Source organism: Lacerta agilis, chromosome 5 (assembly GCF_009819535.1).
Source record: "Lacerta agilis isolate rLacAgi1 chromosome 5, rLacAgi1.pri, whole genome shotgun sequence".
NCBI lineage: Eukaryota > Metazoa > Chordata > Lepidosauria > Squamata > Lacertidae > Lacerta > Lacerta agilis.
In genome coordinates, this window is record NC_046316.1 from 31,271,601 (window position 1) to 31,299,070 (window position 27,470).

The following is a 27,470-nucleotide window of genomic DNA, read 5'->3' on the forward strand; positions in this document are numbered from 1 at the left end:
TATGTGTGTTGTCTTTCATATACTGAAGGGACCACTTTTCACCTTTGCACATAAGACTCCCAAAGCTAGACAAAATTATACATAGACGGGTGGATACAGTTTGCATTCAAACCTATCAGTCACCAATCAATATCATGCAAATGTACTAATAAAAATAACAAAGGTAGTCTCCACATTGAATTCAGACTACAGAATTAAAGCACAACCTTTGACAGGAGACAGGTATCAGCTGCAATGTTTGCACATGGATCAATTTATGCTGATCTGTTGTGACTGCTAGAAGATGTCAGGATCCAGGTTTTACGTCTTGGGATTTGATGCTGGCCAGAAGTATAACCAAGTCTGAAATAAAATGTTCATTTACATCTTTCCAAATACTAGTCTCATGGTACGTCAGGGGTTGCTAACATGGTGTCCAACCAGGGGGAGGGCTGTAGACAGTGGTAGATCATCTGCTTTGCATTCTAAAGATTCCAGGTTCAATCCCTGGCATCTTCAGTTCAGTTTGGGAAAGATGTCCTGTCTCATACTCAGGAGAGCTGCTGCCCATCAGTGTAAACAATACTGAGCCAGAATACCAATGGGCCTGACCCTGTATATGGCAGCTTCCTGGGTTCCTGTGACAGGAATTGTAATTCAAAACATCTAGATTAGAGGGTGCAACATTGGCAACCCTATGGTAGGTTTGGGGCTCTCTCTCTCTCTCTTGGGGGGGTGGGATTCTGTTGCAGAAGAATTGTGCTATTGAGAGATTATCTTGAGGAATTGGGAGGTAATGACAGACCCAAAAGGAGGATAGAAATTGAATGCTAAATCCTATTTTACTGTCCAATCTTCTTTTAGCATGCTTCCCCTTCTCCTGGCTTTTCCACTCGATTTGTACTTTCAGCAGCAGCACGTAGCTCAGTGACTTTTTGCAGAAAGCCAGATGTTTGCAGGAGATGGACAGCGGAAATAAAGAGAGCTTTTTTAAAAAAATGTCCTGGTACTCTGTCACTGCTAGTGTAGTCTGTTTAAAATCGAGACTCAGCACTGATCAAGCTATTTGCCTTAAAAGGGCAAAATATCTGTGAAAATAAACTTCAGCTGGAAAGACAGGAAAGAAAGGGATGCTGAGGTCTACAGCAACTTAGTCACTACTGTGAATGCCCTACTCCTTCACAAAGAGAACACCAGCTTCCTAGAAACTGAGGACAAACCAGTAAGGACAAAGGGAAAGTTATTGGTTACAGGATGGCACAAGGGATGGTATTATTACTGGGACGAGCATTGTTGTTATAAATGTGCTGATGGTGTTCCTGTTTGCAGTCTGAAGTGTATGAACTTGAGCCTGCTTGATGCAGTTACATAATTTTGGACTTAAAAGGTTGCATCCATCGCTGCCATTCCACTTGTGCAACAGTCTTCTGCTTGTGCCATGGAATCTTCCCTCTCCTCTCCATCGCATAACCTCAGCATCTGCTCCAGAGGACTGGAAGAGGAGATAGGGAAGGGAGGAGCATGTGGGGAGAGAAGAGGAAGGGGAAGTCCCATTGTACAAATGGAATTCTCACACAGTGATGAATACAACCCAGTGGTTTTACATCCACCAGCTTTAGTAACATGTATTACTTCCTTTATTTCAAAAATTGGGAAGTCAGAAATCCAGCCCCCCTGGATTTATGTCCCAAAGTCCTCATGGTTCACACACACATTTTTGTGGGAACGTTTATATAATATAGTAGCAGAGTTAAACGTTCTTTATTTAAACCTGCACAGCGGCAAACGGCTGCTGACTCGTTTTGAGTCTTTCGTCCTTTTCTTTATTGTCAATCCCTATATCCCTCTCAAAATAAAGATACACATGAATCTGATTAATAACCAAAGTAAAGTAATTTACTGAAAGATTCATTCATGTACATATTTAGGTTACAAAACAAAAGATATAAGCTATATAAACTATATTAGTGAGTCTCTTAACACATCTTTAAGCAGCAGCAGCCTAACCGGCCAACAGACCAAAACTAACTGACACAAAGTGGCAGTTGGTCCTCCCTTAGAATGTTGCACTTGACTGACATCATCCCACACTTTTCACAACTTGATCACTGCAACATGAACTGAACAGCTCACATCTGGGTGAACTATCACAAACCAAACAATGTGTGATGTCCCCACATACTCCATGCTTTCCCATGCAGCACTTCCTTCTCTGATACAGTGGTACCCCGTGTTATGCACACGATCCATTCCGGATCACGCTACGTAACATGGGCATGCTTAACACGAATGCCCCCCAAAAAACAAAAAACCAGGAAGTTCACACGTTTTTTGCGCTTCTGTGCATGCGCGAAGTGCACAGAACGCCTCTGCGCACCTGCGCGTCGCATGCGCTCCGGGGAGGACTTCCAGGTCTTGGAGGTCCATAAGTTGAACGTATGCAACATGGAGCGTACACAACTCGAGGTATGACTGTACTATAAATTAACCTGGACTGGAATAAAAGTATCCCTGGCAGGATGGACTGGGGGTTATGAACAGCAAGCAGGCAAAAGGCTCTGAATGCTTTCTCACTCACATACTACTCTAGCCCCTGAAATCTCACCTTACTCCTTACATATCAGTGGAGCAAATCTGCATTAAACATTCGGGTCTGCATCAGCCTTCATGTGCTATCTGGGTCTGAGAGAGAGAAAACCTGAAGTAAGTGAGCAAAACAAGACAGATCTAAAGAGACTGTCCTCTGCCTGTGCTGCCCATCAAACACTGAATAGTTTTCCAGCATACAGCTGAGGCTTCATCACGGTGGATTCTAAAACAAGGAGCAGGAAGAACAAACAGTGAAGCGACAGCACCGTTCAGGTTTCGTAGCAGGCTCTGGTGCTACTTAACCTGAAGAACCTGCCTCTGTAAACTAGAGATCTCCTTTCAGATTGAGGCGAGTTCCCCAAAGCATCAGTCCTGCCACCTCATTGACACAGTAAAGGCAACTAAGTGGGTGGGGGAGAGAGAGAGAGGCAGAGATGGCAAAAAGACCAGCATTTTAGCCTGTGGTTGCTAGGATACTGTGGAGACCCTCCACTGCTAAGCAGACAAGGGAGAAAATAAATAATAATAATAATAATAATATGTGCCTAGACCCTATGGACAAACAATAACAGTAACAATAGAAAGATGCTGCTTCCTCTTGCCCATCTCCACTAGCGAATGGTGTGAGTTTCCGGTGAAATAATATGCTTTACAAACCTGGAAACTGTTACTCAGTAGGCTAAAGGGAAGAAAGACAATTCATATTCTAGAGCAGCAGACACTGGGCCCCTAGTTAATGGCCATTCAGTCTGCAATTTGAAAGCCAGTTTTCTAGGACACAAATCTCCCCTACCCCCTAGAGCATTTAGAGGTTATCTTATCAAATGTCCTAAAGGTTTCCATGGCAATGAGCAGGGCTCTTTTTTATTTAGAGAGAAAGAGAGAGAGAGATCAATTCTGATTATTTTATTCTTTAATAAGTAGTTATTAATGCAAGAGAGGTTATCTGAAAGATTACAGTGTCATTCTATATAAAACTGCCAGGAGATTTTTGCTGAAGGGTTAACAAGCGTAAGCAGGAGTCTTACACATGAGGACATAAAATGGGGAGTGGGCACTGCATCAGCTTTGTCCCCAGTGCCCCCGTGCATCCAGACTTCTCTTCAGACCTTTGTGTGTGTTTTACATGAAGGTATGAAGAACGCATCTACTACACATGTCCCCTGCCTTATCAGGGTTTCTGGTCCTGAGAAGGCTTCTGCATGTGTTCAGCCAAGCGAATGTAGAAGCCGCCTTCAGACCTTTGTGCTAAATATGCAAAGGTCTGAAGAGGACCCTCCCTGTGTGAGGGCACTGTGGGCAGGGCTTGCATGCATGTTACCCCCTCCCCACTTTAACCCCTTGAATGTTCATAAGGTTACCAGATTTTTTTCAATTAATCCGGGGACACTTTTCAACATCCTACTAAATAGATGGATTTTGTATGGGGGCTGATTTGTAAATCCGGGGACTGTCCCCGGGAAACGAGGATGTCTGGTAACATATGAGCATCTGAACAGGGCTAAATTATTCACATCATCTCAATGTTTGCATTTTCTTTTCAACAGCATGATTCTAGCAGTTATTACTATCAACAACAAAATATATTATGGGTATTGCTTAGTGATTTTCATAGCACACTCCTTCTAACAGACTTCACAGTTTCAGAAAGAATGAAGATTACAGTCCTACAAATCCTAAATTTATGTTGTAAAAGTAACTGTATTCTAAAACTTTGCGAGGACATATAGTGAACTATTCCAAATAGAAGTTTCTCCCATGTTACAGAACAACTTTCTCCTAAATTGCTGTAAAGGTGGCTGAAACAATTTTATAAAATGCATCATTTGTATGTGAATTCCTTAAAAGGAATGACACTGGCAAAGTAACTTACTTTGAAATGGCTGCAACAAATACTGACACAACACAGTGAATTAAGCCTCCCACTAACTACCTTATAGCTGGTTATAAATGGTCAGTGTACTACCACACAGAATGGAAGTATGAACAACAGAAGTGAATATATTATACTATCTTTCTTTCTTTTGATGTTAACTTGCTTTTCAAAAGGAAGCTGTCATGCATAGTGTACATTTCCCATTATTTTATTATTTCATTTTATTTAAAAACCATTAGTTATCCAGATAGCTTAGCTAGGACTGGGGTGGCACAACCATTCAGGCAGCTGTTTGAAGTGGCACATATATAAAAAAGACTTCTGGAAATAGGGTATGAAAGCATCTCCCCATGAAAGCATCTCCACAACATTCCAAATAGAGCTTTCACACACATCTCTGAGAAGGGATAAGCTCGTAAGAAGAACCCTGCTGGATCAGGTCAAATGTCCATCTACTCCAGAATCCTGTTCTCACAGTGGCCCACCATATGCCTATGGGAATCCTTCTTGCAGAACCTTAATGCAAAAGCACTGTCCCCACTTTTAATTTCAACAACTTGGGCCATGTGAACATCTCCGCATGGGGACGTTGTGGAGAAACACCACCACACAAGCAGGAAATGGCACTTGCACTTCCCATTTCCCCCTCACATCTTCTCAATCATGCCCCATCAGCAAGATCTCAGAAGCCTCCTCAATGATACTGAAATTGATTTTGGGACGCACTTTATTTTGTGTATGGATCCTCTTGCTCTGTTCCTAAGCCTTTCCCACATATAATAGCAAAAGCTCTTGAGCTAGCCCTGATCCTAGGCATCTGGCCTATATTCACCACCCTGTCAGAGAATTACATTCCCCTTGAGTGAATGCAAATACAATTTACGCAAATCGTTTTGAGTCCTCTCCTTCACCTCCCATTTATACAAATCAGTCCACAGTCTGTGCCAAAATTTCTCATGAAGTCTGCAGGTACATAATGAATACTTTCAAAAGCATTTTGCCTCATATCTGTTTGGCAGCTCAGGCTTAGTCAAAGGGTGAAACCCAGCCTCACAAAAAAAAACCTCAGCAAAATGCCCACAATGAGAAACAATGGTAACTCTGCAAACATAAAGTTGTAAAGGACTAGGATCATTGTGCAATAGACCAGACCTTGATGGCACTTGTGTGCTGTGCAGAGATGCTTTAAAAATTTGTTCTTTGCTATATATTAACTAACCTGACTCTACAATTCCCAGACTAATGCAATGATTGGAATGTAGTTACTCTGCAGATTTCACATCTCCAAATTCTGCCATGTGCTTAGTGGCTCAAAAAATAAGGTCCAAAAATGTATATAAAGATGTGTACTTTAGGATAAAATACACACTCCGTGGAGATTTCTTTTTAAATTGCAGCTTAATGTGGAAATGGGATGGAATGAACATACGCAAAACGGGCAAGGACTGATCTGCCCATCCCTAGTGCTGTAATGTAGCTTATATACCGGTATTTACTTGGAAATAGATCCCCACTGAAATAAGTGGAATTTACTTCTGAATAAACAATAGAACTACATACCGGTACTTTATTGTTTTATGAGATGGGGAGAGGGAGGATAGCCTATAATCCAAAAAACTTGTTAAAACAGATTGGTTTTCCTGTTTTATCACTTACACTTAAGAGAAACAGATGAGTAAAGACAGGCCTCATTTCGAAACATCCAACTTAGTTGCAAAGCTTGAAACTTTAAGGTGCAATTTTTACTGCTTATCTTGGGATTTACTTACGCCCAGGTTATTTTGCATAGGAGTCACCTTTCTATAGGAAAAGAGAATGGAAACTAACAAGAAAACAATAATCACAGATCCCAGCAAACAGCAAAGAATGCCCTCATTTATAGTATTTATATGAACGAGAGAGCTAATGTGTAACATAATTCCTTGCTATTCAGAGCAGCAATCAGTAAACCTGCCTTCATTCACAAGTTAATTGATCATATTATAAGAAGGAAATGTTATTCATAAACATTAGACATTGAAGTAATGAGGTTTCTCTCTCCTTCTTGTCTATGATTACTTATAAGTAACCATAAGTAAGGGAGAAACTCTCCACAGAAGCAAGAGTTCTGAATGTTAACTCTCAGAAAGAAAAGCTTGATGGTTATACAGAAACCCAAAGCAGATCATGCATTTGATCATGTCAAATGGCTAAACAGAACATTAGTTCATCAGTGAGCTGAATCAAATAGGGAAAGCGTAGACAGCAACATTGTGTTTACAGAAATCAACATTTAAGCTATATAGTCTTATCTTCAAGATTTTTCACATCTGCAGGTATTTTATCCACCTCACAGGAATCTAAATTTGTCAAAATGAACTCTATTTGCAAAATAGCCATGCAAGTAGCAACTGGGATGCTACTAATAAATGAAATCATATAGTGTGTTTTGACATAAGCCATGAAGTGCTTCTTTAAAAAGAAGTATGCATGCTTTTTCATGATTACCAAACCGTATACATGAAGATTGATTGGACAGTCATGAAAGGAAATTAAGAATCATGTGAAGGACGCTGTATTTCTTCTTCAGAGGTTTCAATTTCTCCATTAAAAAACTTGTGACAGCAAGTGAGAATTTCCCTCAAATTTATTTTAAAAGATTCAAAGTCAGATTTATTACAACTGTCCTTTCACCATTTCCTTTCTGAGCAGGTAAACCAAGCACAGGAAAAATATTCTGAAAGGATTCTTTTTTCTTCTTCCTCTCCTTTGAAGACATTTCAAAACCACAGAGAGGAGCAAGATCAGGAACGCTAGGGCAATCCTCTGAGTACTGTAAGTGCCAAATGGGACTTGTGTGCTATGTTCAGGCTCCGTATCTTATCTTTGTCACAATGGATCTTCCCTGATTTTTCTGCTAGTTGCAAAGAATGTCAGACAATAAGGAGCTCCCTATACTGAATGCCCATTCACTCAGCAGCATCTTATTGAATGTCGCTCCACAGTTTGCTGCCCACAAGGTTTCCAATACGATTTTGTTTTATGAGAGTATTGTACCTTCCCTTCCCCTTTTTCAGAACACACTGTCACAACCTCTCTCCCATTTTGTCATTTCTTATACAGTAATTTTATTGCTTGATCATTTTTTATTCTGAAGCCATGTATAAATCCAATGGGACACCACAAATCTGTCATCCGTAAAGGAAATGCACTTTACAAATTCTTCCTTACCTGAACATGTATTGTTGTTTTAAAAAGGGCCAGAAACAATCATTAGATAAATAGGCATATTTGGACCCCCGATATTCTGGTGGAATGATGGCTCACCTGCTTTGCACGAAAAAGGTTCTTAGTTCAATCTCCAGTTAAAATAATCAGGTAGCAAGTGAGAAATACCTCTGCTTGAGACTCTGGAGAGTCACTGCCAGTCAGAGAAGATAATACTAGGCCAAATGGGCAAATAGTGGTATAAAGCAGCTTCTCGTGTTCCTGTGTAATGGCCTGGCCCACAATTTGCATTTTGACTCCCACTGGAGAGGAGAATCTCTAACTGAATAATTGCCCCCTCCACATTTTATACACCCCCATACAAGATACGCCTACTGTGCCCCCTTTGTCTGTGGCTCTGGATAGGACAGCCAGTGAATTCAATTAATTGACAAGTGACAAGCTAAATCACCTCTTACATCCTCTGTGATCACTTTCTTCTATCACATACAGAAGGACAGCAGGCATCAGTGATACAAGGAAATCCCAAGAGGAACATTCCCTTTGTTCAAATGCCTGAGAATATGTTTTCATAGAAGTCATATAGAAAAATATGTATCAGAACATTATGGAGCCGGGAAACAAAGAAAACCATTTATACTCCTATCCTTTGAGCATTTTTGCATATATATTGTTGATGGTGATGTAGAAGCATGTATGCCCTGGTGTTGGAATCACAAAGTACTTCATGTCTCCACAGAGCTGAATGTAAACTGGGGCATTTGTTTTAACAGAATTTTACTTATTCTGTATTCTCAGTGGAACATAATGCTGAAGTGAGAAAACTCTTTGTTTTTGCTAACTGCGTGAACCTTTACAATTCAGTGATTTAATTTGCATGTTGGTAAATTAAATCCAATGTTTCTTTCAGCCTCTTTGAGCTTTCTAACATGGGGCTGACAAAAAAACAACAACTGTAAGCCACCTCAATGTACTTTCCAGCTGACCAGTTGTTTGTACGCCCAGATAGGCTTAAACTGGCCTTGAAAGCTGATGAAAGGAATTACTCACATCATTGGTTGAACAGAAATGTGGCAACGATGGAGCAATTTGACAACTGCCTATCCAAATAGTCAGCTCCAACATGCAATGGATTCCATTAATGTTGCCACAAACTGAGAGCCAACTCTTGAATATGCGACTCAATCCTAAGCTTATGTGGAGGCATCTTTAGCATCCAGAGTGTGAGCCAGAAAAAGTGTTTCTGTGTGTCACATAAGCAAACAAGTGAATTTGCTAGAGTTTCATTCTAGTACAACAGGGACAGCCAGCATGATGTCCTCCATTTACTGTAGCCAACCAGGTAGTTCTAAAAATTTACAAATATGGGTTGACGGCAACAATAACCCAGAGGTGAAATCCCAAGATAATCAAACACATTTTCTGTGTTCTAACACATTGTTTGTGTTACACAACGTAAGTTCCTTTGAGTCTTTCAATTCATGCCTTCATCCTGAGTAGCAATTTTAACTTGTGTTGATGATTATGAGAATAAGAGTATACAGAGTTGTTGTTATGTAATCCTGAATTTATTTATCCTGATGAAAAAGGTATGATATGGGGGAGTATTCTTAAAATGTTTTCACTCAGTAATAAAAACCTGGTGTTAAGGGGTTTACACAAATATATGTGCCTTCAGAGCTACAGTTTATGTTGATCAAAAGTTTTCCTTAAACAGAGAAAAGAAAAACTAACTCAGAGAACCCCAAAATCCAAAAAGAATTTGAAACCACATGAGGAAACTGAAAATCAATGTATATTTTATGGATGTGAGTATTTTTTTAAAAAAATTACTCAGAAGTACAGCTCAATTCAATGGGCTTTACTCCACAGACTTGTCATTATGTAGTCCTGGATTTATTTATTCTGAGGAAAAGGGTACGATATGGGATGGGTGTTCTTCACTCAAGAATAAAGCCCTTGTATTTACTCACTTTGGGAGTCAGACCCATTGAACTCAGTGCCCCCTAATGCTTACTACATGTGTATAGGATCATACTGTCCAAAGGAACAACTGAACTCACAACAACATCTGTCTACTATTGCAACCCATAGCTTCCTGCTTTTGAAGCAAAAACATTGCACTAGCTTTTGACGCCTCTTAAATTCTAACTTAGGTTGTCAGAAAGAGCAAAACAGACACCTTTCCCCCTTACTCTCCTCTCTGAAAAGCCTTGTCAGTTTTGACTGCCTTGGTGGACTTGATGAGCTGTGAATGGTGAAGCGGACCAGACTTCTCCAAAGAGACTCAAGAGAGATGAGAGGAAGAAGTAATGCTGGCGAATGGAGGGGAATCAGACGGAAGTCCTGCACTGGTGTCGCTGTGCCCCAGAGACACACTAAATTATGTACTAGAGAAAGCCCAGGCTGCAAACTCATGCGGACCAGCACTGGCAGCATAAATCCAAGGTGCCTCTCTGTTTCAGACAGCAGTACAGCCAAGAAGAAAGACAGAAGAGATGAAGGTCTAAGAGTAATCCACACTCGTCTCAGGGTCACTCGGAAGAATGCAGAGAATGGGGCTATCACAGTACACATTTTGAGTGCAAGGACTGAGTCTCCCCTGCCCCTGTACACAAGATGCAGTAACCAATAAATGCAAAGTGTGCACAGCGTCCCTGCCTTTCTTTCACCACCAAATAATTGCAACAAGGCACCATATAGCTTGGATTAAAGGGTTAGGGTGTCAGGGCCAGAGGCAGGCTTGACCCTTGGGTACTTTTCTTTTGAGAAATTAAACACTGGTCTACTGTGTTTCCTCTCTTTCTTTGCAGTCTCACAGCCCCCCCACCTCAATACACCAGTAAGGAACAGCAGACAAAGTTTGAAATGAAAGAGTAAATAGACCCAAAGCCTTCCACTACCCAGGAGGAGAGAACAACCACCACCTGAGGGTCAGAGGAACAAAGAATTCTCCACAGTAGAAAAGGAAACTTGTTCTGAGGTGTAGAAAGATAAGGCTGCCTCTTCAGATTTTGAGAGGACATTAAAGGGGTTTACTTCCGAGTAGACATATAGGACTGTACTGTGAAGGGGCTGTCTAAACCCTTATAGTCTTTGTATTCTCACTGGGAACAGAAAGAGGAAAGTGACTGAGTGGGGAAGGTTGTAGCTCACATTCTTACCTCTACCTTGTGATACCACCAATGCTCAGCTTGCAGATAGATGGCCTTGCAGGCAAAGAAGTGAAAAGCAGCTTTGCAGAGAGCTACTAAGTCATAGATAAATGTCACAGATAAAGAGCAGCCAGGTCACCTTTTTTATGCCACACAGAACGGTTAAAGAAACTACCCCAAATATTTTTGCCTGAGTAGGTTCCAAAGAAAACTTAGGTTCATAGGAGAACATGTTAGCAAAAACACCCCTCTCTCTTTAATAAATACCTTGTAAATAGGAAAGGGTGCAATTTTTTTTTTTAAAAAAAAGGGTCCGTGAATTTGGTTCACATAGTTCAAATGGCAGGCAGTCCCCAGTTAAATTCAGGGCAGAAAGCCACAACAATATCAAAAACCCAGACAGAAACGACATACCACACTGGAAGAGAGAGTCTGATGATGCGGTTACTGCTGTGGTAATTTTGAGAAAGGGAGAAGGGGATAAAATGAGAGAAACTGTGCTCCCCCACCCTTCACATTTCCACACTCTAGGAACTCTCATTTTTCTACAGGGGGATTTGGATACCTTGATATCTGAAAAGGACACAGAGGAATGTGGCGTTGGAAATGTGGGCAGCTCAAAAGATAAAAGAGTTTTTAGCGCTGGGAGGGAGGGAAGGCAGATTGGGTGGAAGCAATTTCTGAAGCTGAGGAGGAAAGCGATGGGAAGCAGAAGGCGGCGCACAGGGATCCACAAGGCGAGTGAATGGGCAGTGCGGGCGACAGAGACAGATACACGGGGGGAGAGAGAGAGAACGAGAGAGACCGAGACCACATCACAGGGACGCCACACGGACACAACGCTTAACCCCTGGCTTACTGTGGGCTCTTGGGGTAGAAAGGCAGCGTGACATGGCTGAGGTCCTGGATGTCAAAAGCGGTGGGCTCGGCAGAAATGGCCTGCCTCTTGGTCCTCTGCTCGCCATGCAAGGTGGTGGAGCTTTGCTGGTGCGCCTGTTGGGTGGCGGGCCGGATAACCGAGCGGTACTTGTCCAGTTCGTTCTGCAGCTTCTGGATCAGCTCGTCCTTCTGGTCCAGCTCCAGCTCCAGCTCGTCGATGAGCGCATCCCGTTGCCTCAGCTCCTCGATCTTCTCTTGCAAGGCATATTGTAAATCCCGCAGCGTCCCCATCCTTCAACCTCCTCCTCCTCCTCCGCCACCACCTCCTCCTCCACCTCCGTGGGGCTCCTGCCTGCGCCCCCCTCTCCGCGCGTGGCAACTTTCCCCCCCGCCGCACAAAGAAGTAGTAGTAGCCGCCGCTGCCTCCTCCTCCTGCCGCTTGTCCCACTTCAAGCCAACTTTGCCAATCGTTCCTCCGATCGACCTGCTGCTGCTGTTGCTGTTGCTGCTGTTGCCGCCGCCGCCGCAACCTCCGCCCGCAGCTCCTGTTAGCCTTTTAACGCGCGCCTCCTCCAGCCTGGCTGGCTTGGAGTCGGCGCTGTTTTTGGCTCGGCGCGGCGATTCAGGCTACGCGAGGAGGCTTCGAAGAAACATCATCGTCTTAAATGGTGCCCCATCGGCACCAGTTCAGCGACGGCTGGGTGGTTAACTGTGATTTCTATCTTGCCTGCGTCAAGCTAGACTGGAGAGAAAGGCAGGGAGAGGGAGAGGGAGAGAAGGAAACGGAGGGAGGGAAGGAAGGAACAGAGCGCGCGAGGGGCGTCTGCAGCACGCCGTAGTACAGGCACTTTCCCTCCGTCGCTCTTCGGAGGGCTACTACTCTGCTCAACTATACAGCCAGCGGCTCGCTTCTCCCCACTCCCACCCCCCTTGCCGCCCCGCCTGTTCGAGGTAGGTGAGGGGGTGGGCAGTGTGGCATGCCAGGCACTTCACGCTGAAATGGGCACGCCACGTTTGCAAAGGAATGTGCAGCCTCTCTGGACACTTTTCATCGGGAGGGCGGGCAGACAGCCTTAGTTACGCACGCAGACAGGCACTTCGGCTATAAACATCCACAGGAGTAAGGGCTTGGCCAGACCTTCTCCAGCCGTCCCCCCAAGCAACCTCCAGCTGTGGTAGAAGAAGTTCCGTTTGGACGATGGGCACACGCAGGATGCAGTGCCTTGTGGTTTAAAAACGCACAAATAAATTAGAAGCAACAGGGACTGCAGAGCCAGCCCGGAGGCACGTTGCTGTCTGGGGATGGCGAATGCCCCCTTCAGCCCCAGTTAAAGTGCATAGTGCCCAGCGCTGGACAGGTTGCTTTGGAACCCAAGGCAGAAAATAGCACAAGCATTTATTTCCCAGGTTTGTGTGTGTGTATTAAAAATATTAAATTACTAAGAGTTCGCTGCCCATTTGTGACACCTAGAAGCAATCTACTTAATAGTAGGAAGTGCTTTAACTAACCCCCAATATGTATTTTGGACTGTTTATGGTCACTCAGTTGGAAAGCAAGTCACTCTGTATATGCCAAGGCTCCACATGTTGCAGAGAACACAGTGACTGCTCCTCCACATTCTCCTTAAGCACTCCTAGTAAAAGACAAATCTTCCTAGCCCGCCCAAAGCAATCTCCAGGTTTAGGGAAAGATTTATCTGTAGTGCCAGCAAATATATAAACACTTAGAGACACACACATCTAAAATATTCATTGTGACGCCATAACCAGGCCATTTCAAACTGCCCTATAGCAACCTCGAGGGGTTTTCTATCTTTCTGCTTCCTGATACCTGAATTTCCATTTTTGAGAGCTTAAGGAGGCAGGGCATAATTAGTTTTTCCAGAACACCCACTTTTTCTCAGGACAGTTATGTCGCTAGTCCTACTGTATTACAGTTGGGTAGTAAACTCACTCACCCACTGTGTCATTACAGCCACACACAAAAGGCAGCAATTATCTGAAAAGAAAAGCAACTAATTGACCAGAGGCTGGGAAAAGTAACACTTTAAATGGGTTTTGAAAGAAAACCTTTGGAACAGCTCATTGGAAAAGGCTGCTGACTATAAAGTGCTTTGTTTTTTTTTTTTTTTAAATGACAACTCATTCTTGCTTCAGGGGTGAATGGGTTGAAAGGTAAGAGCTTCATCAACCTAGGATCTTGCTGGGTTTTGGCCTCACACCCCTCAAACTGTGTAATCAGAGGAGAGAAACAGGTGCAGCCTTCATTCTGCACCAAAATCCAAACTAATTTAGGCCCAGGCTGTCCCTACTCAGCAACTGATGCATGACTTCAGATGAAGCACCTGGATCCTGCACACTCTAGCCAATATTCTTTCCCACCTGCAATTCCAAATCTCAAACCAGGAAACAAAACACCGCCATGAAACCCCCATGCTGCAGAAGAAGAAAGGAGGCAGAGTGTGCAATGCGTCTTACTACAAATGCTTTTAGATATGACATACCATGGCAAAAACAGATTATTCATGCATCTTTCTGCAGGCTATTTCTGCTTTATGTACCGGTAGTTATGTGCAAACTCTGAACTACAATGCTGACTTCTTTATCCTGCCAAATCTGCATAAAAGTTAAGTTCATCCACGAAGCTCAAAGGTGGAGCTGCTATTTAGCTCACTTTTACTATACTATGTTATAGAATGAAATGCTCCCCCATAAACACCCTAAAGTGGTTTAACAATAAAAACATCAACAACAAAATCTACATATTAAAAAAACAATTTATTGACCAATGCAGATGAACACTGTAAAATGATGTCTACTTAAAAGGTTTGTTGGAAGAGGAAGGTCTTTGGTAGGTGCTGAAAATACAGTAAAAGGGCCTGTCTGATACATAATGGGAGAGAGTTCCAAAGGGCAGGTGCTGCCACTTGGAAAGTTTGATTCATACATCATATGGAATGGACTTCCTGATGAGATGGTATCTGCAGGAGGTCCTTTCCTGCAGATCACAGTAAATGAGGGGTGAGATTATATTTTAGGTATCTTGGTTGGAAGCTATACAAAGTTTTATACACCAGCACTAGCATCTTGAACTTTGCCCACTACCTAAGTTGCAAGTCTTTCAACAGTGCAAGTCCTTCAACAGCAGCATAAAATGATGAGAGATATTCTGCCGCAGTGAGTACTTAAGCTGGTGCATGTCATAGTTGCTGCAGCTTCCAGTTCAACCTCAGCAGCAACCTTACAAAAAGTATCTTCCAGTGGTTCAAAGTGGAAATTACTAGTACGTGGACAACAGTAGCCAGGCTGTCAAACCCAACATGTCACACAGATGAAAATCAAGTTTACACTGATCCTTCTACAACATGCACCCCCAAACTCGGCCCTCCAGATGTTTTGGGACTACAACTCCCATCATCCCTAGCTAACAGGACCAGTGGTCAGGGATGATGGGAATTGTAGTCCCAAAACATCTGGAGGGCCAAGTTTGGGGGTGCCTGTTCTACAAACATGGTTCACAGGACTGATGCAAACATATATATCTATCGTATAATAGCATCAACTTCACATGTCACAAAATTATTATTTATTATTAGTAGTAGTTACCATCACAGAATTTTATTATCTCCTCACATTGTGTCAAGTGAAATGCTTTTTCAGTAGTCAGTTCACACATTTAGCTACTGCCAACCAAGTGTTCAGTTCTAAGGTTTAAATAAACCAAGGGATGAACATACATGTGTGGTGCAAATATCAAGAGTTTGAAATGGCATACTACCATAAGGTAAAGGTAATACAGGAGATGTATTATCCAATGGCATTAGCCATCACAGCTAAACTTTGAACTTCCATGTACTGAGGCAATAGAGCCAGATTATAAACTAAATAAAAAATTCTTTCCAGTAGCACCTTAGAGACCAACTAAGTTTGTTCTTGGTATGAGCTTTCGTGTGCATGCACACTTCTTCAGATACACTGAAACAGAAGTCACCAGATCCTTAAATATAGTGAGGGAGTGGGGAGGGGTATTACTCAGAGGGTGGTGGGAATGGGTGATCAGCTGATAGGTGTGGAAAACCTGTTGACGACTCTTAGACTCTTAACAGCTGCAATTAGTCTTGCAGGGAAAGGCAAGGGGTGAGATGGCTAAAGATAGCTTTGTCATGTATAATGAGATAAGAATCCAATGTCTTTGTTCAGACCAGGTTTCTCCATGGTTTTAAGTTTGGTGATTAGTTGCAATTCAGCCACTTCTCTTTCCAGTCTATTTCTGAAATTTCTTTGTATTAAGACAGCTACTTTGAGATCTTTTATAGAATGTCCTGGGAGACTGAAGTGTTCTCCTACTGGTTTCTCTGTCTTGTGATTCCTGATATCAGATTTATGTCCATTCATACTTTGGTGTAGGGTTTGGCCTGTTTGTCCAATATAGAGAGCTGAAGGGCACTGTTGGCATTTGATTGCATACACAATGTTGGAAGATGAGCAATTAAATAGTCCTGAGATGGTATGTTTGATGTTGTTGGGGCCAGTAATGGTGTTGTCCAGGTTTATGTGGCAGCAAAGTTGGCATCTGGGTTTATTGCAGGCTCTGGTACCAGTGTCCATGTTGAGTCTTGTTGTTGTATTATTGTGGTTGAGGAGCTGTTTGAGATTGGGTGGCTGTCTGTAGGCGATGAAGGGTCTTCCTCCCAGAGCTTGAGAAAGAGAACTGTCATTGTCTAGGATTATAAACTGTTAACAATTCTCTGGTTGTTGGCTCCCAGTGGCAATTGGCTGGCTGTTCCTGGGCACAGTGTGGTTTAGACAGGCCAGGGGTGTAGAATGGACATCTGTGGCCCTCCAGATGTTGCTGGAGTACAGCTCCCACCATCTCAGACCCTTGGCCATTCTGGCTGGAGCTAAAGGAAGGCAGAAGCTGACAATGTAGGTCTTCAGTGAGATACAGCAAGGCATTTTTTTCTGTTCTTAGAGATGAGTACCGGTACTTTCCTCGCCTAACTCTCTTAAAGTAACTTATTGTTTGCATTTCAGAATGGCTTGATGCACTGGAATGATGATTTCATTTGTCTCCCAAACAGCATAATGAGGGCAGCTGTGTCAGTAAAGACAGATGTGTTGTTTCTGTTTGTGACAAATTTGGAGGGAGGGTACCTGCATGAAAGTAATATGCCCCTAGTGAAGAAATGTACACTTCAAAGTAGTTGAGCTGGCAGGTTTGCTCACAGCTTTATGAAGCACAGGCGTACAATGAGGTTTGACATTTTTCGTCCATGGAGGAACGCTCATGAAAAATGTTACATTACAACGGAAAATTGACATGGATTGTGCAAGAAAGATCTATGAACATGAGCAGATAACACTATAATCCCTTCTTACAGGACTTTCTTGTACAAGAAGAAAGATCTGTGAAGATTTTGAATTCTGGGCTGGATTCTTAGAAATGGTTCAACTCTGATGGAAGAGACTACAAACAACACATACAGTTCATTTTTTAAACAAAGAGCATCCTTGGATGGAGGGCTATCAAGAAGAGAAGCTGCTTAGCCATTTCATCACCACTCCCACCAGCTATGTTCTTCTGCTCAGAATAATAACTCAGTGGCTTCTACTCCCCCACTCCCTTCCCCCTGGAAAGTATAGGCACCATTTGTGTTTGTAGAGTTGCATCAAGGCTCCCTTGCACCCTTGGCAAGGAGCCATATTGGCATCCCCCATTCCTTGTGCCCTTTGCAAAGAGCTGTATAAGCATATCCAAAGCTGGGAGAGATCATGTACCAGAAATTCAACAAATTTGCTTTTCGTCACCTTTAATGCCACACCAGTGATTTTCTCTGCATCTATTAGGATTAGGCCTTCTCTGCTCTGTCTCCCCTCCTCCTCCATCAGTCCGTCTGTTTCCCTTGCTTCCTCCTTCCCTCTGCTTGCTGCTTTCCCTTCTGCCTCCTTCCTTCCTTCCTTCCTTTTCCTGAAACTCTCTCAGTCTGCCTTCACTCAGAACTCTGCTGGGCCCTCCACTCATACTTCTAATAGTGCCACCAGCCAACGGGGGAGGGGGCTTCGCAGGGCTTCCTCCACCAAGGCACCCAGAGGAATGGAGGAGTGGCCCAAGGAGCAGGTGGATGGGCTCATAGCCACAGAGTAGAGAGGCAAGATTTTTGCGCCTCCCTGGGACAACCCCTAGGAACATCCCTATGTGTGTGTATTAGTGATAGAGACCAGTGAGACTGAGGTTTTGAGCAGAAAAATGACAAAGTACAAAGGTTAAAGCAGCCACTCCCCTAGTAGCTCTGTTTTGGGGTGGTTTCATTCCTGCCTGACAGAAAGGGCCAAGTAGCACTGGGACATTAATTAGTATATTGATTCTTCTCAGCTATATTTCATCTTTGCTTTGAATCCAAGTGATGCAATGGGGATTGCATTTCTCCTTCTTAAATATTCTTTTGGGATTATTTTTAAAATCTTTATAATTATTTATAGAATATTGTTTGTTTCGATCATTTTAGCTGCCTTGAATACTACAGCAGAAAGACAGGGCACAAATGTTTTAAATCAAGCAATCAGTTTCCATGAGTCTCCTGGCAGGGAAGTTTGTGGACTGAATTGTGATTGAATGGTGTGTGGAATGACGAGTAAATTATGAAGTCATGTTTGAAATCACAGTACAGCTTCCTAGTGGTTAATGGTCTTAATGCTATCAAATACAGGCTTGGGGGAGTATCTGTGTGTGGTGCTGGGGTCCATAGAAGGACAAGACTATTTTGCGTAAACATCTGTAATGTGATGTTTGTTTCAATCTTCATATTACAGATGAATAACTTGGTTTCAACCTCTGGAAGTACTCCAAGTGCTCATCTTGTACGGTTTCACAAGCAAATGCATAATTTCATGTGAGAAAAACATTTTATCAAAATCAGCTGTAAGTGTTTGAAACAACTTGTAACAACCTTGAGGCACATCTCTCAGGATTCTTTTAATATTATCAATGAGCATGTAGATGGGGTGGGGGGGCGTAATCTGGTAAACATTGTGTGTTCAGACTTCCACAAAGCCTTTGACCAAGTTCTTCTCCAAACACTCCTGTGAAAACTTTGCAATCACAGAATAAGGAGCCAGAGCAAACCTCGGTCAGAGCTAGAGCCAATGATAGCTGGCACCACCTAATTCTGCTTTTATCTCCATCCTCCCCTCTGTTGAGTTCTACAGAGGCAACACAGAGACTACGGCAGAAGAGACTGCCAGCCATCCAATGCCACCCACTAGCCTGGTTGTAAGTAAGAAGGCAGGCAGATGGGGTCTGGCCGAGGGCAGCCTGTGGTTGGTGGAGCAGTGCTCCTCTTGCCCTAACTGACTAATCTCCATTGACTTTATCTCCTTTAAAGCAGAATAAGTGTGGTAGAGACACCAAAAGCAGGTCAAGCACTTCATTCAAGATATTTCAAGATGATTTGATTAATGAAACTGCAGAAGGACAGATAGTCATTCTGTTTTTATAGTTTACAAGGCAGGTTTCATTTTCTGACATTACAAGTTTCACAACAGTATGTGCTACAGCTTGGATAAAACTGGGATTTCCAAAAATTTAAGTTACTAAAGGTCTGTACATTTGAATCTTAGTGGTTTGTGGATGTCCTTCTAAAGACAATCTGCACAGCCGCATTCTTTAATGCCTTGCTAAGATCAAAGGGTTTGCAATTAATGCTATAAAGAAATGCTTAACATCAGAGAGATTTCCTTCTGTATGAAAGGGGGGGGGGAACCTAACCACCATGAAATAAAACCAGCTCAGTCTGCCAAAGTACAAGACACAAAATACTTGTGGGGCTGGAATACTACACAAAGGTCTGTGCAGCGCAACACAACATTACTGAGCTACGTAACTGTGATGTGAGTACATTCAGTTACATGCAAGAAGAAAAGAAGTTACCGGTAAATAGCTAGATATTATGAAAGTAGCCATACCTTCTTTCTGCTCATCTCAGAACACATCATCCTTCTCTTTCTCTCTCCCACAATGAAAAGTGATTACTGTCATAATATTTATCAGGCAGAACCAGCAAAACTAAGACTATTGCTGCAAAGCACATAACATCCCGATACCATAACTTTTTAAGAATAATCGTATATTGATTTATTCAAACATCATAGAAAAAGCGTTTTCTAGAGTGGGTTTCTTGAATATTAATTGGGGCGGGGAGCCCAAACCATTATATACAATCAATAATCCCATAAGAAGCATAGAAGGTCAGGAATGATGTGATTTATGAAGCAGCACATACCCAATGGTGTTCTGTAACAACTAATTGACAGCTCTGGGCATAGAAACCTGTGCACATACAGCTCACCCAATCTATAATTCTCACACAGATAATGATCCATAAGGATGCTGGTTCTTTGGTTTTGAAAGATTATGAAAACAAAAATATAATGAAGTACATTGGTTTGGATTTTAAGATAAGTCAACTCAACAAGTTCATTTGAATAAAGCTTCCTGTCCCCCCTCCATTTACAGCACCCTGAAAAGTCTCCCCAGAAGATCAGGGGGCCCTCCTAAACAATGCAGGGTGAGTTATGGGGGCTAGGAGACAAAAGGAAAATTGTGTAGATTGAATAATTTTGTGCAACTCCCCCTTTCCAAGTAACAACCCCCTCCCAGTCACACACCCATTTTGTCTTAGGATGGTTTTGTCTTAGGATGCAAGTCAGAAACTGCAATTAATATAGGCCTTCCTAGGATTCAGTGGCCCTAGAACTGCTACAGGGCTAGTCTTGCCATGTAGCAGCCTGGGACAACTTGCTTCGGACAGCATTAAAATGGGGGATTGGATAAAGGCAGGAATTGGCACCTAAACTGTGCAGCAAGGCAGTTTAAAAGTACATTATAGTGGGAAGGGGGGGTGCCATTTAGGCTCTGCTTTATGCAGCGAAATGTTTTGGGCTGGCACTTGATGTTCAATAAGGGCTAATAAGAATGTGAGCCAGAAATTACCTGATTCAAATCTCGTCTCAACCATGAATTTACCAGATGGCTTTCAGCAAACCACCATTTCTCAGTCTCCCACTGACCTATCTTACTATGTTGCATACTTGGGAGAAAAGCAGTAGCTGGTAGGACTGGTAGATAGATCATCCAAAACCAGTCTGAAGTCCATATTGTGATATTGGTTTCATAATTTTTGACCTGGCAATATATTATGAAACATGATGTGTGTGCGTCTTTCAGCATGCACTTTGAAAAGATCACTATGTTGGGAGAACCATGAAGCCATCCAATGCCTCTACATAGCTCCATCCTTATTTCAGACATCTTGATATATGGGTGTATCGTGATGTTTAGATGGTGATATATTGTGATGTTGAAAACTAGGTATCACCCAGCCCTAGTAGCTGGAACCAACTGCAAAGTAGGCAAAACTTTTGCTACCACCTTCGTGCAGCACTGGAATGCAAGGAGCTCAATGCAAGGAGTCAACAATGGGTTTTCTATGACCGTTGCATCATGGAGATTTTTCTATTCAAGATAATTCAGTTATCAAGATTACTGCTGCATTTGCAAATGCATGGAATGAATTTTGCCTTTCCGGTATCTCTGAAAGAAATATTCCATATATTGATATTGTTGCATTTTCACCTTTTACCTGCTATAAATTAACATCCAATGCAATAATATGAAAAAAAATCTACTTGTTCCCACCTCTACTACGGAAGGTTATAAGAGTGTGAGAGAGTAATAACCAACAGAATCTGAAGGGCTGGTTGTAGGTCAAGGCATATAAAGTTACATATATGACTCATCTTATGACCTATATGAATTTGTGAAATAGTTGAAATCACCTCAAAATGTAGATTCTTGCTTTTAAAAAAACAACCAGAAAGAATGATTATAGGTAGCATTAGTGCTACCTGGCCAAGAATGGTATTCTGAAACTGAGGAAGTGTTTATATAACTAAAAGCAGATGGCTCACAAAGAGGAGGGGGTTAGAGAGAGACCAAAGCTATGCTACAATAGGAAGAAAAAAAGACACCTGCTGCAGTGACTAAAAATAAATGATGCACTAAGCTATAACTGGTAATATACTTTAGCTTTTTATATCTCATTAGAGCCATAATGTAAGAACAGCAAATATGAATGGCAGTCACACAATTTAAAACTGAAACATCACTGCACTTGCAAATAAAATTAGTCAGCTCTGCCTCTGTTCTATCATCCCTTGCTCTGTAAAATAAACTGATTGTGTTATTTTTTGTATTTCCTTGCACCTCCCAAAATAATAAATAACATAAAAGGGGGGGAAGACCAACTTTTCCCTGTTTATTATTGTTGTTGAATATGGTAGATCCCTTCATCCCTTGATGAATTTGCGGGGTAGAAGAAAAACAGCAGCATAGTTAAATTGGTTCAGTAAAATGTTACTTTCTTGGGCTCCATGATCACGGCAGACGGTGACAACAGTCACGAAATTAAAAGACTCCTGCTTCTTGGGAGGAAAGCAATGACAAACCTAGACAGCATCTTAAAAAGCAGAGACATCACCTTGCCGACAAAGGTCTGTATAGTTAAAGCTATGGTTTTCCCAGTAGTGATGTATGGAAGTGAGAGCTGGACCATAAAGAAGACTGATCGCCGAAGAATTATGGTGCTGGAGGAGACTCTTGAGAGTCCCATGGACTGCAAAAAGATCAAACTTATCCATCCTTAAAGAAATCAGCCCTGAGTGCTCACTGGAAGGACAGATCCTGAAGTTGAGGCTCCAGTACTTTGGCCACCTCATGAGAAGAGAAGACTCCCTGGAAAAGACCCTGATGTTGGGAAAGATGGAGGGCACAAGGAGAAGGGGACGACAGAGGATGAGATGGTTGGACAATGTTCTCGAAGCGACTGGCATGAGTTTGGCCGAACTGCGGGAGGCAGTGGAGGATAGGGGTGCCTGGCGTGCTCTGGTCCATGGGGTCACGAAGAGTCGGACACGACTGAACGACAACAAAATGTCCTTCCGGATAGATAGCTTGCTATACCCATCCTTAAGCAGCTCTGTAATGCAAAAGAAGGTGCAGATGGGTGTGCACCAGGGGCGTAGTGTGTGGGGGCGCACAATTTTTAGGAAGCATGAGCCAGATGCCCCCATGGCAAGGATCCCCGCCCTGCCCTGCCTGCCACTGGGAGTCTGGGCCCTGGAGCCTGGTCTTGCCACTGCATCCCTGGCTGCCTTGCTGAATGGCCACCTGGTCAGTGTTAGAGGCATTTGCCCACCAAGGGCCTGCCTCCTTCCTGCATGGGTGGGCTGGGGCACAATGCAGCCCCACTTGGCTCCAGTGGCCATGGCCGAACTGGCACGTGTGTGCATGCCCAGTAGTGTTGACGGTGAGGCCTGGGCTGGTGCAGTGGGTTCTGTTGACCCTCCATGCCCCACCCCCACCTGGCAAGCGCGCCCTGGGGCACCAAGAAAAGGATGCAACACCGCTGATGCACGTGTGCACACACAGAGACCTGGAAAGGGAGGCACAGGGGACATAGCAGAGAGGCATGCTTTGGGACAAAAATAACACTGGGGAAACAGTAAGAACATGAATCAAAATCCAGCCAAATCTGAGCAGTTACCAGTCCTGCATATTAAATATTATTTCTGTCCTGTGTACATTTTCATGCTGCAGAACTATTCTATATAGTTTATATCTAATTGCCCTCCTTTTAAACACACACCCAGACACACACACACATATATTTGCAACACACTAGGACTGAAACATCACGTGTGTGCAAATCATTCCATGACTGAGCATTTGAATTACCGTATGTACGTACATACATACATGTTCAAATCAGTCTCCAAAAGAAAAATCCAGAGGGCCCAATTTGCAGTGCTATTTTCTAAATAATTGTAAAGAGATAAAAGTTAATATACAGCAATGAGCCATGAGCATAACTGAAAGCCTCATGCAGTGTTTCTTTAGCTGAGATGAAACAAGTCTCAGAGACAGGTAATCACTTTTGTGCAGGAGATAATTAAGCCAAACAATGCTGTTTATTCAGTCAGAAACCTTGCATTTTACCAAGCATGGCGTGTTTTGAAATGTTTTATTAGGTTATTCTCTAAAAAAAATAAAATCAGCTTTAGATACTTTCATATAGCCAAACCTGGTTCCAAATTAGAATAGTATTTGTCTCATTCAGACTCACAAAAATCTTTAGCTGGCAAGTCTAGCTAGCCTAGGACATTAGAACTAGGCATAGGCAGAAATAGGTTAATTCAGCAACAAAAAGAAGAACTGATAACTACACACCCTCCAAGTATCCCTATTTTCCAGGTATAGTCCCGGATTTACAGAAGCCGTCCTGGTTTCTGATTTGATCTTGGAATATGCAGCTTTTCCTTAGATGTCCCTATTTTCATTGGAGAAATTTTCGTGGGTGTGGCAGTTATCTGGTTCCTGAGCCAAGGAGATAAGTAACAACCTTTAGAAGACATTAGGGAAGTTATTTTTAATGTTTGATGTTTTGTTATGTTTTTATGTATGTTGGACACTGCTCAGAGTGTTGTTGTTGTTGTTGTTGTTGTTAAATAGGATGTCCCTATTTGCATTGGAAAAATGTTGGAGGGTTTGTAACTAGCGGGCAAAGGAAACTTTTGAACCATCAGTTGATCATTTATAGACTACTCCTAACTCTACCAATTCTGTGTTCTTGTAATTTCTTAAAGGTCCAGACTCTTAAGGCTTTGTTTGCACATGCAACTGAATTAATTGGGAGTGAGTTGAAGAATACCACTTTAGGCTGCACACGAGTGATGCTCTCCTACCTGAAGAAGTCCCTGCAGATAGAACACTAGCACAACAGTGAATGAAGTATCGGTCTCTGATGTGTAACTTTTGCTTGCAGGGCCTTTACATGCCTCAGTTGGGAATACTTTACTCCAGGGGTTGTCAACCTGGTTCCTACCGCCCACTAGTGGGCGTTTCAGGATTCTAGGTGGGTGGTAGGGTGTTCTATGGCACAAGCTGAATCCTCCTTTCACCGAGCACTGGTGAGCGGCAAGGAAATTTTACCATCAAGAAAGGTGCATTAGTGGACGGTAGGTATAAAAAGGTTGACTACTACCCCTGCTCTACTCTATCATGTCAGGATTCTGATTTTTACATCTGCTGTGTATATAGAGTTGGCCTCAGCAACCACATTTTTCAGTGCTTCGTAACATTTAAAAAAAAATACCACACACAAAACAGAACAAAAACCTCTGTGTAAGTAGAATATTAGTACAGCAGGGAGAGAACAAGCTAGCACCTTTTCCCCCAGCGTGTTACATTACTGCCTCAGTTCACTACCTCCGTCTTCTACTACATAATTCAGCTACTTAGGTAGACACGTGAGTTGCCTATCTTGTACTTCACCCTATCTGAAAGTGTCATCAATACCACTCACCCGCCAATGGACCTGGAACTTCAAACCTGTTTGGCAGGAATTCATGCTGTCTGCCATTCACGATTCCTATATCCAAGCAACCCAAGATGTAGGTTGGGCCTGTAGGGCCAAAACTAGATGTACAAAGAAGGTTCTTGGGCAGTAGTTGGCCAGAACAGGTGATTTAGTAAGGCAGCTGATTCCTATATCTAAGTTCTCTGGTGTGAGCAGCAAAGATTATTTCGCCACAGTTTTGAGGACTTACTGTAGACCCAACTTTTTCCTTGGTGTTGGTTGGCTCTGCTTCATTGCAACCTTCCTTCCTCCCAGGACCTTGTAACCCGACTCTGCAGAAGTTCAGTCTCAAACCCTTGCAGGAGCAGGGTATCAAGAAAAGCAGCTCCTAGCTTAATATTCCACCTGGCCTTTGGTTCTTCACCTATTCTTGACCTAACTATTTCTGATATATTTTTAAAACTGGTTGTATGAAACAAAGTCAGAATTTCCTGAATGAATATATATAATATATATGGCAACCTCCCACATCAACATTTTGCTCCTGAAGCTTTCAACAGCATCTTTGTAGCATCACCCTTCAATATCATGTTAGCCGATCTCATGCATAAATATGGGTTATCACACAGCTGAGTAAAATATATCAAATTTATTTGTACACTAGCTTTCGTGTTACCACTGTGGCATTGTTTACTTTCAAAGCATTATTTGCTGTGGCAGCTAAGATCAAGCATCTGCACTCAACGTAACTCATCTCACAACACCAGAAATGTCATCTCCCATATCCAGAAGCCTACAGCAATTCTTACAAAATGCAGCTTTATTGTAGCTCTGAGACAATAATAAAACAGTTTAGAATAACAAATTTAAGAAAAGCCACAACTGTAAGTCATATCAGGAAATGGAAAGACATTCATAGATACCTTAGTCATTATATGTATGTATGTATAAATAGCTCATTTTATATTTTATTGCTTCTGCTCTTGCTAGCTTCCAGTACCAACAGTCTTGGCTGCACTATCAACGTCTGATGTCTGGAGTTCCGGACTACTCATCCAATAGCCTTCTAAGCCCAGCAGCACATCTTATCTCCTCCTGCCAGTAATAGACCATTTTGCTATAATTTATAATCAACTAGGCCCATGTGTTACATAGGAAGTCGTCTGAAGAGCTGATTTATTATACTTGGAAGTGGATCCTTTATAAATGAACATTATGTCAGTGAGATCAAAGTTGCAATCCTGCATTTAATATTGTACAGGATGACAGTTTTAAAAAGTGTGTGTGTGTGTGTGTGTGTGTGTGCACGCGCGCACACACACACACGGCCGGCCCTCTGCTTGCTGTAGGCTAATTCAAATACATATTGCTCCTAAGCCTAGTTGGTGGGGTGGGGTGAGTGAGTATGGACATACATGTAGAATTAAGGAGCAGGATGCATCTCAGTATGTGTGCAGCCCAGAAAATCTGTCTTAGTACTAGAACTGAGATTACATTCCATTAAACTAAAATGTATTCCAAGTTTCTTCTTTCCCCAAACTGTCTTAGTTTAGGGCAGGAGGAGGCACCTTTGTTGCTATTATTTTAAAAAAACTGAGTCAGAAATTCTGCCAATCTGCTGCAAATCACCCAGAGTTCTCCCAGCAATCCCCAATGTACATGCTGCCCACTCCAGACTATGAGAAGCAAAATGAACCTGTGTTGCAACTCAACCGAGAACCAACAAACAGCAGTGTTTACATATACCTATGAGCACTGTTCCTCGAAATATCTTCCACCATATATGAGAAGGGTCTAAAATTTCAGTTACCTATGACTTTGATGAAGAAGTAACATCGAAACAGTGCACCTTATCCGGAATCACTGTCCAGTCTCCATCTACTTCAGCCTCATTGGAACATTACATGACCTACTGTTCCATCCATGCTACAGAGACTTTTTCAAACTTTGCTATTCTGCTCGGTTGTATTTGATGCTACAGAGACTTTTTCATACTTTTCCATTTTGCTTGATTGTATTTGCTATTGTATATCATTGGTATAATAGAGTTTTTATAGAACTGATATGTTGCTTTCACTCTGGGTCTCATGTTGCCTTGTTTGTTGACACTCCATACTATGGGTACACCATCTATTTAAAGCACATCTGCCTCCAAGAATCCTGGGAACTGTAGCTTACCCCTAACATAGCTACAATCCCCAGCACTCTCCAATTCCCAAGATTCTAGGTGGGTGCTTTACATGTATGGTGTGTACGCTGCCTCTATCTAAGTCTAAGCAGTCAATCATGAGGCCCCAGGATATCATCCCTCTGTGACATCACAACAGCTAAGCCATTTTTTTATTCCTGACTTTGCCATGTTGTTGGACTTAG

At 42.4% G+C, this 27,470-nt stretch overlaps 1 protein-coding gene across 6 annotated transcripts in view; it reads right to left on the bottom strand.

The window, feature by feature from the left end:
* Window positions 1-27,470, bottom strand: part of PRKG1 (protein kinase cGMP-dependent 1) — a 580,751-nt gene that overhangs the window by 494,058 nt on the left and 59,223 nt on the right. For 2 of the 6 annotated variants that reach the window (XM_033149166.1, XM_033149162.1), the window contains exon 1: window positions 11,666-11,995. The exons of the other annotated variants lie outside the window; for them this stretch is intronic. In XM_033149166.1, the coding sequence (XP_033005057.1) occupies window positions 11,666-11,976 (311 nt within the window). In that variant the 5' untranslated portion in view covers window positions 11,977-11,995. Of the gene's footprint in view, window positions 1-11,665; window positions 11,996-27,470 lie in introns of those variants that run through there. 6 annotated transcript variants of the gene reach the window in all.